Here is a 13,239-nt window from a genome sequence, read left to right on the forward strand (position 1 = left end):
GTTTGATGTACTTCCTGTTACTTGCTATCGTCAAACACCAATGCTAACGGTCAGCTGCTCTTTATTACAATGCTTGCTTGCATTGTGGTTTTTCTTGGTGTAAAGTTAAGACAAAGGTGTAGTATTTCTCATAACCACATCCTTATCAAAAGTGAGGAAAGGCGAGATAAATCAAGAGGACCAGGAACATATTTCTTTGAGAATAATTATTCCTATGTTTAATATGCACATTAGACATATCTATGTTTAAAAAAAAAAGCAAACTTAAGACACTGTTATGAACTAAGCCTCTACTTTACTCATTTATGTTACCTGCTAGGCCTGTAAGCAACTGAATTTGCAAACTTAGTCCAGACTTTTCCTCAACTTAAAATGATAAATTAAGTCCAGAACATTTACATGGCTTGCCCCTGGCACTTGGCTAGTTTTGCTTTAGTTCAAACAAAATGAAAGGTACAAACATCCAATGAGCACCTACCATCTCTGTTAGGCACTGGTGACATAAAGATACACGAGAAACATTTGAAAGATACTTAAGTGGTTATTTTCCTTATAATATTAATAAGAACATTGACAGAGGTATGCAAAGCATGCTACATGGTTAAAGAACAGAGGCAATTATATGAGTCCAGGGAAGGAAATTACTTCTAAGATATGATTTAAAGGGTGGGGAAGAGTTATCCAAGAAGAGAGAAAGGGGATAGAAGGCAGAACAAAGAATTGCGATTCTGAGTACTCACTCTGTTGACATTTGGAGAGCTAATACTCCTCCTACTCAATTTCCCTTTTCCTGTTAACTGTTCCTTCACTGCAACTTCCTATGAATCAGATAATATACAGAGGGAAAATACATATTAGAGACACACTCCAAAAGGAATACTATCTAAAGCAGGCTTTGATCTACCATCTATGCATACATATTCCTAGTTGTTTAAATAATGACCATTACTTCACATGACAGAATGACCCAACTACAGTCATACTTGATTACTGAAAATTAACTACACAGGTGACAAGCTAGATCATTTTTTTCTTTATCTTGTCCTATCTATTGCCTGCCTCTTTGAAATTGGCCAAAAGTCAGCACCAGGATCCAAGAGGAAAATAGTGAAAATCAGACAATTCACTTTAATTTTTTTATTAGTATCTTTGGAAAAAAGCCTTGATATTGGTAGGTAAAGAAAAGTTTAAGATTTCTCTAAAGATTTTGTTTACTACTGACATTCCTATTATCCCCTTCTAGAAATCTACTCTAAGGCTATAACAGGTATGTCCAGTTACACAAAGAAAGGCCCATTCTGCCTCATTACTACACATTTCTTCAGCAGCCTTACTGCCCAATATCAAGGAATTTTTAAATAATTCTTTATCTATCAAGAATTAAATATTTTCTTCCATTACTTCAAGACAACTAGATAACATTTAATGTCTTGGAAAAAGTAACGTTCCAAATATAGCTTTTTATCTTTAAAGATTTAACAGGCAAGAAATTTAATCTAAATTAATGGGCTCCATTTAAACAAACTCCTCGAAAGTTTAGACGTAACAATACTGCAAATTACAGAAAGCCAAACACAGAATTAGGCTGGGTTATTACTACTGCTACCAGCTTTATTGGCAGACCTGGCGAAGACGATCTAAAGTAAGAAGATTTTCCACAGCCAGCACACTTCTGAGGTATTTTTCAATATAAGCCTCTGAGTCAGCAGAAGCTGGGTTTTCAACGTTAGCTGCCATTCTTGCTAATGCTTCTCGTTCCTCGACTCCCTGGGCATCCTGAAGAATGGAATGTTGTACATTAAAATTAAGTAATTTATAGATGAAAAATGGTATAAAAGCTTTGTGATCTATATAAGAACACACACACACAAAGTTCTGCAACTAACAAAATGTATTCCAAAAACTCCATTTTAAAGTCATCTTTGGAACCCAAATGCATTTTCCCACAGAAATAATGGTGAAAATGATGGTTAGGTTTCTTGGTTAATTTAACAGACTAGTTAATGCTTAGCTGAAACACAGCATATTCTCCACAAAGGAGTTCTCCACTTTATTTTCACTGCAAACAAAAGCATTTTCGTTGCAAGCAAAAATATTACTTGGTAGAAAGGCTTTTGTGAGCTAGCCAGAAATATAATCACCATAATAACAATGATTCAGGAACATATCTCCTCACTGGAACTCTTAAGGGGCCAAAGACAGGGATGAGAAGCTAGGTTGACCAGGCAGATAAGGGTAGAATCCAAACAATCCTAGTAGGAAGTAAATACAGGTATGGAAACTAGGAATGATAATAAAGGCTAGGTTTCAATCCCAGCTACTAAGCAGCCTACCCTGGACTACATATTCAAAATGTGGCAGCTTCTAAAACTGGTCCTTACCCTCAAATCTGGAGTAGCAATGGCCAGAGGCCCAGAGCAAATCAAGAAGAGAACTATCTAGGCAAATTCTCACTCACTGTGCTTTCCAGTAGAACCCAGCCCCCTTCTCCTCTGGTATGGGCTGGCCACGCATATAAATGCATATATACGGGATATTCACAAGTCAGAGAGGGTCTTTATTAATGTATTTAATCATTTTAAGCAAACTTGGTTCATAATAAATTACTCTGCTCAGGAAAAATCAGGTATTTTATTCACTAGTGAATTTGTTATAATAATGTCAAAAACTACAAAACATATATCCATATTCTACTGCATTTTAAGATGCCAATAATTGTAAGACAAAATATTATTTTATATACTACCGAGATTAAAAAAAATTCTGCCTAATTTTAAGATACCATCAATTATAAAACACATTCCAATTTCAAAAATATTTTAAAAAATTTAAATGATTCTTAGAATAACTAAAACATGAAAGAATTCATAAAATGGTTTAAAATTCAGAAAACTTTGTCAATTACAGTAATTCATTTGAGCTTTGTAACAATCCTGAAAAGAAGGAATCATCCTCATTTTATGGATGATGAAAGAAGGCAGCCACATAACTAGCAAAAGGGGCAAGACTAGAACTTAGGTTTCCTGCCTCATGTTAAGAGTATATTCTTTCCACTACCTAACACAAAATACCATGGGTATCAGAACAGAACAAACACAGTATCTTTATTTTATAAGGAGAGAGAGAGAAACTGTCTCTTGTTGCTCTCTCACTTATCACCACTTCTTCTTGCCATCACACCCTAATAGCTTCTGCTATACGGAACACAAAGAAATTTTGGGGGCTTTTTCAGGATGAAACCTAGCTTATTTACTAAGGGATCTTTTTACTTTGTTTACAAAACAAGTCTAGTCCTTATACTACAGAAGTTTCACTTTTCCTTTTCCTTATCAGTAGAATCAGATAATGTGAAAATGTCTGTCAACTTAGATGCTTGGCTAATTATTACCAGGTATTCCAATCAAATGATGTTACATGTTTATCTTTAAGCTGTTCCCCCCCACATTTTCTCCATTTGAAAACCATACCATCTGAAGAATAAAAACACTTTTAAGAGGACAAGAAAATTACAAGTAGGAAAGGAGAGGGAAAAGAAGAGGAAAGAGAAAGGCAGGGAAGGTAGAGAATAAAAAAAAGTTGTAGCTGCCACTGTTTCACTGCATTTAAACCATTTATAGAGTTAAGATCTGAAACAACCAGAACAACATACAAAATGTTTAGATACAGAAGAGAACATATAAGAATGCTTACAAACAAGAGGGAATGAACAACACAGAATAATCTATTACAGAGTAATCTATTACAGATGCAAGATTTTATAGCTAGTCCAACTTTGAAAACAGCCTTCATTTTTTAAATGTTCAGTAGGCTCTAAATTAAATATTTACATAGTTCATTTTTACTATATGAAGTCTAACACTTTGAAGATCCAGGAAAAAACTAGTTATTATTTCAAACAAAAAGTGTTTTGAAATATAAGAGATCTAAAACAAAACCTAAGCACTGTGTGATTTACTTTTTACCTTTCCAAACACTGATCTCTGTATTAAAAATATATACTATCTATCTATTGTTCAAATGCTCGAATGAATCAATCAACAAATATTAAGCCCATTTGAGAAGAGAATCAATGATGTTGACAGTGCTATGGTTGGGAAGGAGTGATCCTCTCCATGTCTCATAATCTGTTTTGCCTCTCCCAGAAAAGTGCAGTCCCCACCTCCTCACTTATTCCTCTCTTTCTGATCCTGAGTGTAAGGAGCTGCTCTTCTTTTTCAGAGTCCCTTCCTTAGGACCGTCACTTTTCCTTCGTGAAGCAAGAAGCCTCCATTACCCAGTTGTGTCAGTAACTGGGTGGATAAATCTGTCTAATCCAGGGATTAAACACCAGGAAGCAAATCTAAGCCACATCCTCCAACAAAGCTTCTATCAGGGTATTTTGAACTCCATTTGTCTGATTCCTATGGATATCTCTATTAGTTCAGAAAGAAATAAAAATAAATAACTACTATAGTAATAATAATAATGGTAACTATAGTTTATTGTCCAGTACATATAGAACAATTCATACACACTGTCTTTTGTAAAAGACAGTCCTGTGCAGAAGCTATTATTAACCCCGTTTGACAAATGACAAAATTTAGGCTCTAAGTAACTTAGCCAAGTTCACTTCACTAATAAGTAACAGAAGCAAGATTTCTGTTTGACTTCAAAATGAAGCAGTTAATCTATATATTATTCAGCCTCCCTTCTTGGGTTACAATATTATCATCTTATTAACTTTTTCCATGAGTGAAAAGTGTTCTTCTCTAATGAAATACTAAAACTAGGGTTTTAAAGCCACAAGTATATTTTACTGTCAAAGGAGTTAAGATTAGAGGAAGTGATTATGAAAATCTACACCATTTTTCTAAATACATATTTTAATTTAATAAATATTTCCTGGGTAGGTGACTTTTCAGGGAGTTAGCTCTTTTTAAGTAAACACTTTAAGTATATTCACATATCATATGGTACTTCACCTCTGGAATATTGGAAACAATTTCAAAAGTGACTCCACAGCCAGGAATAGAACTTCGATGGGACATCTTTTTTAGAAGGCTCTGAGCAAAACCCTAAAGAAAAACAAAACAGAAGATACAGTTTTCCACCTCAAAAACTGTGTTTACATTCACAAGTTCTAACCAAAAGAAAATGAGAGCATCTTTCCAATATAAGCAAGAGAAATCCAAAGCACCAAATACAGTTTCCTCAATTTATTAGATGCCTGAAGTGTGTGGTAGATAGGACCTATACCAATATATGAAAACTACAGACCCTAAATTCTGGAAACTGACACAAGACATTTAGTTAAACTCTGCTTAAATGCTAGAGAAATAAGACTATTGACTTCTATACAATAAAATGACCTTCTAAGTTAAGACACAAGCAAGGACTGGTGACTCTTACACTTTCCTTTTTTTTTTTGGCAGCACAGTGGACATCTCGTACCACGAATATCGACAAGTTGAGGCATTAAATTCTCGACCAAAGCAGGATCATTATGAAGAATGATTTAAGAGTGCATGGTCATTGTTTATGCTGACTGTGCTCTCTGCACAGTTAAGAATTGAACTGTTGAATTAATGCACAGATGACTCATTTGAAGATGCTGCTAAGACTGAACATCCTGTAGAGGTTGAAGAGAGCAGGGATGAGGACAGAATACAGTTGGTGAATAAAGAAGAGAATATTAAATTGGCACTAAACCTTCTTCCCCATGCAAAAGAAAAGTCAGAAATACGTGAAAACCCCCAAAGGAAAAATAGAAAAATCAAGCTCTTTGAATTAAGAAATATATAACTTCACATTCTTAGCAATGATATCTTTCCCATTCAGTGATCTTTAGTTAATTTTTTAAAAGATTTTAGACTCTGAGAATGCAAATATATCAAATTACTCTCTCGACTTAAGTGGTGCAATGAGCTATTGACAATTACACTGACTGAAATATAGCTACAGGTTTTTTACATGGGTGATTGGAGGAGGTATAAAAGCTATTATTATCTTACTTTCTTATTTTCTGTATGTGTAGAACTAGTAAGGCTTACTTGGATGTATTATGGTGATAAGAAAGTCCCTGTTCTTACTGCAGAGAAACAATTTTAGGAATGTAATATCTGAAACTGGGAGGGAAAATGGTGTGCCCTAAAATACTTCCAAATCATTTCAACCAGGGAAAATAACTGACAACTCCTTTCTCCCACAATCAAAAAAAAAAAAACAAAAAAAACGGTAGAAGCTTGGTGACTCTCTGGTAATGATTCCGTAGGAATGGCACTTTTGCCAATAGGTCCCAGTGCCTAGCAATCAGGATCTCTAATTCTAAATTGGAAAATAACTCTTTAAATGCTCCTCATGAGCTGCGGGTCTTTTTCAATTCCTTCCAGACTTAACAGGAAAGGAGAGACAGAGAGAATGAATGGGAGATGCACCGTATACATCTATAGCTAACCCTATGACCTGGATTTTATTGATGTTGGATTACCAAGCTAAAGAGCTGTAATTTTAACAGCATTGAGACCAGTCTTCATCTCAAAGATTGATATCAGCATGATATCTAGAACTAAAGATTAATTTTTAGGGCTGGAGATTACATCTAAGAGTCTGTCAGCCATGACTAAGCTCTTTTAAATGAAAAGATTTATTTTCATCTGTACTGGTTCTATTCAGTGTATTGAGAATGTCTCAAAAAAGTGAAGTAAGACAGTTAAACTCTTAGAATAAACCTCTCAAATCCTTGTATTTACAGAACCACCTATATTTTAGATCTTCACCTACAAGTTTTCTACCAAACTCCTTCATATGGCATAATGTCCTACATAATCTAGCTGCAACTAGGTTTACAGCCACGTTCTTTGGCATATGCAGCACATCTATGTCACGCTATGTATCTCACTGTTCCCCAAACCAGCCATGTCCTTTCCTTCTTCACTGTCTCTGCATGTTATTTCCTCCTCTCCATGGAATACCTCTCCTCCTGTTCTGCCCATCAAACTCCACTTGTCTTTAAACTACCAGCTCAAATGCTACCCTCCTCTCTAAAACCTTCCCTGGCTTCCTCAGTGCAAATTCATCATTCTCTCACCTGTAGTGTCACTGTTCTTTGTGTGTACCTACACTGTAGCACTTATCACACATAGAGGAGTAGTTGTTTATGTATCTAACATATGCACATAGACTTTGGCTCTATAAACATAAGAACTAGCTCTTATTCATCTTTTTATCCTGAACTCACTTGACAGAGTTCATTCTCCAAATATAAGAATCAAAGAATTAACAGAGATGCCTGAAAGGAAAGAAAGGAATGAAAAGGGCAGGGTAAGAAGTACAACGTTAATGAACAAACAGCTGATCTGCCAGTGAATCTTCTCATCTTGCAGGACTCATACGAAAAGGCAAAAACAAAAACTGAACTTCTCCTTGACAGGGCTCTGTGACACCCAAAAGAATGACTGTAATTTGTAAATATGCCATGATAGAATCAGTATAACAATTTCACACTGTCCAGGATGAAGCCAGGATGACATTTTAGGGAACTGAAGCAAGCGTCGTTACAGGACAATAACAATCACCTTGAAAAAAACAGCTCAATGCTTCACAGACTGTATCTGGACAGAAGGTCAGAGCAATCATTTCGCAGCCCTGCCCTCATGCTGGATCTGTGGTTAAAGTAGTTTCTTCCTCTAGGATTAATGACTCACCTGCCGGCCATGAACAGTGACACAAATCCGTTTGCGTAGTACCAACTGCATTTCAGCTGGATGACTGAGTTGGACTGTCACCCGCACAATGAGAAATACTCGCTCATCTGAGGGTGTGCCTTTACTGAGCTGAGGGCAATTATGTACTGCAGAGTCCCAGGAGGCTTCTGCTTTCACCTGCAGAGAAGACAGAAGGAATATACTTTCCCCTCTTCTATTAAAAACAAAACTTTCTCAATGAAACCATCTCACCTTCAGCAGAGGTGGTTTATGAGAACTGCCCTGAAAAGACTAAAATATGAGCCTGATCAATCACCTTAGTCTGAGCAGTACAGAAAATAATGTTCCTGCCTTGCTTGCTTTTATTTTTTTTTTTCATTTTGAAAACTTTTCAAACATGAAGAAAAATTGCAAAAGTGTACTCCTCTACCCTTTTCTTCTAAATCCACCAACTGTAAACATTTTGCCACATTTGCTTCTCTCCCTTTCCCACTGCATTTACACGTGTGCACGCACACACACCCACACACGCGTTTATTATGTTTGCTGAACCACATTAAAGTGCAGGCACATTACTCTTCATCCCGAAATAGTTCAGCAAGTATCTTCTAAGAGCAAAAACTTCCTCTTACTTAACCACAGAACAATGATCATACTCAGGAAATTTAACATCTATACAACACTCGTTATCTAATATAGAGTCCATATTCAAATCTTTCCAATTGTCCCAAAACATGATCACAAATTGCATTTAGTTGTCATTTCCTTTACTCCACTATAACCTAGAAGAGTTCCTCAGTCTTTGTCATTCATGACACTGACATTTTGAAAGGGTATAGGCCTACTGTTTTATGTAATGTTTCTTAACTGGGCTTGTCTTTTTGTTTCCTCATTATTAGACTCAAATTTTGTCTTTTAGTAAGGAATAGCAGTAAGTGATGATGTGTCCTCAGTGCATCACATTAGCTTTCCTTCCTTTAAATTTTGTAGTATAATGTTTCAAACATACTTAAAACTGAGAATACATCCCCCATTGTATAAACATCAGTCAGATTCAACCATTATCAAGATTTTGCCACATATGCATCATCTATTCTTTTTTTAAAAAATTCTTCACTGAAGAATTTCAAAATAAATCCCAAAGATCATGTCATTGTGCCTCTGTCTTAGGCTGGGTTCTCTAGAGAAGCAAAACCAGTAAAGTGTATAAATATATATATAGAGAGAGATTATATCAAGGAAACAGCTCATGCGATTGTAGAGGCTAGAACATCCCAAGTCCGGGGATCAGGGCAGAGGCCTCTCCCAAGTCACACAGCTGCAGAAGCTGGCAAGCCCAGGATCGGAAGGTAGGAGAGCAGGGCTCCCACTCACAGGCTGTGCAGATCGACGAATCCCAGGTTGGGCAGATAAGCTGACAGCTCAAGTCCCAAGAACGGGAGATGAGACGACAGGAAGCAGCCGCAGGATCCAGCGAGAGCAAAAAGCCAGAATGTATGCCTATACACAGATGCGGGCCACACCCCCAAGGAGACTCCCCCACCATCAGATTGGCCACTCACAGCATATTCAATCATGGGAGTGATCACATTAAAACACGGAGAACCATGGCCCAGCCAAGGTGACACACAATCTTAACCATCACAGCCTCTATGAACCTCACTAGCATTTACTTCTATATCCCACTCCTTGAGGAACCGAATCAAGCACTTGACCTAGGAGTGCACCAAGGGAGATATGAACTATGAATACTAACACAGGTTATTTTCAAAGACAGGAACTCAAAAGTTCAATGGGTGTAATCTGATGTTCAAATTCCATTCTTTCTAGAAGTAATCATGAAAGGTCTTCATTTATATATTTTGAGAAATGTAAGCACTGAAATTATTATTGTGCTCATGGAAAGGTTAATGAAACTGCTTTTTATCTGATCTTCCAGAGTTGTGCTTTCCTTACCTCTGCATCATGTTGTTTTACAATTTGCAGTTCAAAGAACTCTTCTTCTTCTTCCCCAGTGAGGGTAGCATCCCAACCACCAGCTTCCGGGTCATCAAGATTATCCTGAGAGCTGAAATCATCAGCTAAAAGCAAAGAAGCTCCATCAAACACTGAGATGATTTTAAAAGATAACCTCTATCAGCTGAATTTCAATGGGATTATTAAAATTCTTCTGCTTTAAATTTCATTTGTTTTTTGCTCTGAAATCTTATGTAACACTGAGGATGACTATTAAATAGCTCACATATCTCAAAGATAAAACATGCCTCAAGAAATTATCTTATCCAATCTGCTGCCTTTATGACTTATTTTACATGGAAGGCAACTGAAGCCAAGACATCCAAGAGATTACGTGAGGTCACAGCCCATAAATGTTAACGATAGAATTAGAGCCCAAATTTCCCTACATTTTAGTGCATTGCTCTAGGTTGTTCCATTTAAAAGGTATGGGAAGAAATGAGAAATAAGGGAGGGTGATTTCTGTTATCTGACAGATAAGTTCAAAAAAGGATAAATTAACTGGCCGGCAACATAAGCTAGAAACTAGAAGGTTGCCCCATGGCACTCCAGTTATTCAATTCCAAGCTAATCTCCCAACTCCCTAACCATCTTAGGGTTGTGAGTAGGCATAAATAGTACCTTTTCTAGTATGTAGATTTGGGCAGACCAAGAATGTTCATTATGCTGAACAAGGTCCTGATCCTCTTTTCAAATCAAGATCTTAACTTAAGGTTATTCTCAGAATACTAACACAAGAATAGGTCAGGTTCAAGAGAAAAACATGGTAGGATAACACCCTGCAGCAATAAATTTTTAAAAAGTACCCACCCCATGAAGTGGACAGATGGTAGAAGTGGCTAACTATTATTCTCTAACTGTGTGTATGTAAAATCTTCCATATGTATGAAGAAGCTATGTGGCAAAAAACATCGAACACCTCAGTTATTATAACTCACTTTTAGCTCAGTGGAAGACAAATGCAAAGGATATCCAAGCTTTTCAGTTTAGGATAATTTTAATACACAATTAATCTTTAGATGTTTTAGGAGTTTAACTACTGAGTTTTTACTTGTTTTTACCTCTTAATCTACCTTTTCATTTTTACCTTCTCTCCTCCAGGGAGCTAAACCCAAAGGATTTCATATGGTGGGGGGAGATCAGAAAAATGATAGTTATTTAAAAACAAACAATGCAGGGATGAATGCCACAAGAACTCACAGAAAAAGTGAGAAATTTATTAGATGATGCTAAGAAAACATCAAAAAAGAAAGCATGCTATATAAGTATCACTAGTTATTAGTCCTTTCCAGAGAGGTCTTTCCCTAAATATTAAAGAAGAAAATACTTTAAGTGTAGAAAAATATTACTATCATCCTAAATTGATGGGAGAACCAAGCATACATAGCACTGTCATTGTAGCAATGAAATGTGAGAAGGCATCATGATGAAACACATCTATTATACAAATATTACTTTTTAAAAAGTTCATTCTTTGTCAAGCATCAGACTATTTAGGCACACATAAAATTGACTCTAATTTTAGATTACAGAATTGCCTAACTACACACTTTATTATTAGTTTAGACAGTGATTTGTCAGAAGAGGTAACCCTTCAAAAAATACCTCATAACTTACCATTTAAGTCAAGGAATATAACAGGAATGTGTGTTTCCATCCCAGGCACTGGAGTCCTAAAACACAAAGAATAAATGGCATCTCCAATAAAGCAGACTGTCTCAGCAGGATGTATCTCAGCACATAGCCCTAATACACATTCAGAGATATTTAGGTCAGGTCAGTAATAACTGTAGTTATTGGTTTTACTAAAATTTAACATTAGAGATGCAAAAAGAGCTTGCTGTAACTGCTTCTTTTCACCAGTGCTTTTATGCATAATTATCATATTCTCTGATACTAGAACTTAGTCTTATAAGATACATAAACCTGTTTATAATTGAAGTCCCCTTGTTTAAATTTACTTTCTAATAAATTATATACTTGGGCTCCATGTGGCTTAATTTACTATTTTTAACATCTATAAAGTGGCATAGAATATTTGCTGACAGTACAGTATAAATTAGCACAAACCCAAGAACTCCCGGAGATGTAATTTTATTGTGACAGAAAAGTCTTTTAAGGGATTGACCCCAAGTAATTCACATACTAACTTTTTTCTTAATGTAAGTGCAGTGGTACTAAATATCGATTCAGATTCTCAGAAATCTTAATTACTCTGACCAATAACAATATTATTTAATAAATGCTGTTTTAGGCCTCAGTTATTCAACTCATGAAAATAATTTAACAGTTCCTCTAATTCAAATAACTTTTTCCCCATATGCTATCACAAATCTCCCAAGAACAGGTAAAATTTGCACAAGCAAAATTCATATTGAAAGCAGGCAATTTATTTAGAATTTCAAAAGAGATACTGTAGTGTTCATACCATTCTGCTGGGGCCCCTGGAATTCCACTGCCAGCAGAGGGGACCATTACCGCATTCCTTTCCTCAGTCAGAGTCAGCCTCATCTCTAGAAGTTGAGCTTCACGGTCAGCATCATCCTCAGTTTTATCTAGAACATAAGGAATGGGAATCAAGTACAGAGATCTCATTTGCTCTTTATACTTTCATCCTAAGTAAAAACTGTATTTCAGTTTTTGGTTGATGAGGGCTTACTGGAAACTTAATACTTGTCTATTACCAAAAATTGGTAATCTCTAGGAAAAAATTTCCAGCTAACTATAAGCTGAAGAAATTAGGTGTACTCTCTCAGAGAGATCATCTTAGTTCATGGAAAGCCTAGAGTGGAATAACAAAAGAATGATTTGTTCCAGAGTCAGAGGACTCAAGCGCTTTGGCTAAGAAACATTAGCACATTTCTTATTTTTGAGGAACAATGTTGTCTTCTTCTTTGTTGGGGGTAGGTGGCTACATGAAAATATTATAACAAATGGATAAATAAATGTTCTGTTGAAAAGCTATGACACAAAAGAGTAACATTTATATGCTCTTGCCAATCCCATTATTCACGTGTTTATCTGACTCTAATTTATGTGGCTGCAAATGGGGATTAATTATCTACTGATTAGGAAGGGAGGAAAATATTCAACTTGGTTTTCCTACCATGTTTGCTGACAAGCTTTTGCAGTTGCTGATCTAAGTACTCCTGACGTTTTGTTAATGCATTCAGCCATTTTCTACGTAGTCTCTCTAAATCCCTGTCCTGGAAGAAAAAATGGTAAATCATACTAAATACAATGCCAAGACAATATATCTGAAACTTACGCTGTATCCTACTCTAACATGCTTCAAAAATGTTAACTATTATACAGTAATTTCTTCATTATTACCACCAGTTGACTCCAACCATAATTCAGAACAGAAACTCTTAGGATTTAAAACATTATTTTCTAGAGTAAGACTGTTTCTGAATGGGCATTCTCTGGTACCCAGAACCAGTTTTATTTCTAATGGTCCCAATCACTTGCAACTAAGATTTTCTAATAGGTGTCTTTGCTGGATAAAAAGCACAAATAGTACACGATAATCTTTTAATGT

The 13,239-nt window shown here is 36.0% G+C and overlaps 1 protein-coding gene across 1 annotated transcript in view; it reads right to left on the reverse strand.

Annotated features, from left to right (window-relative positions):
- KIF13B (kinesin family member 13B) overlaps window positions 1–13,239 on the reverse strand; it is a 335,996-nt gene that overhangs the window by 82,545 nt on the left and 240,212 nt on the right. The window contains exons 27-34 of the mRNA XM_023736742.1: window positions 12,805–12,904; window positions 12,127–12,253; window positions 11,316–11,371; window positions 9,639–9,763; window positions 7,683–7,859; window positions 4,962–5,054; window positions 1,624–1,776; window positions 741–818 (exon numbers count right to left, since the gene is read on the reverse strand). Of these exons, the coding sequence (XP_023592510.1) occupies window positions 741–818; window positions 1,624–1,776; window positions 4,962–5,054; window positions 7,683–7,859; window positions 9,639–9,763; window positions 11,316–11,371; window positions 12,127–12,253; window positions 12,805–12,904 (909 nt within the window). The remainder of the gene's footprint in view (window positions 1–740; window positions 819–1,623; window positions 1,777–4,961; window positions 5,055–7,682; window positions 7,860–9,638; window positions 9,764–11,315; window positions 11,372–12,126; window positions 12,254–12,804; window positions 12,905–13,239) is intronic.

This window comes from Trichechus manatus, unplaced genomic scaffold (assembly GCF_000243295.1).
Source record: "Trichechus manatus latirostris isolate Lorelei unplaced genomic scaffold, TriManLat1.0 scaffold00091, whole genome shotgun sequence".
NCBI classification, from domain to species: domain Eukaryota; kingdom Metazoa; phylum Chordata; class Mammalia; order Sirenia; family Trichechidae; genus Trichechus; species Trichechus manatus.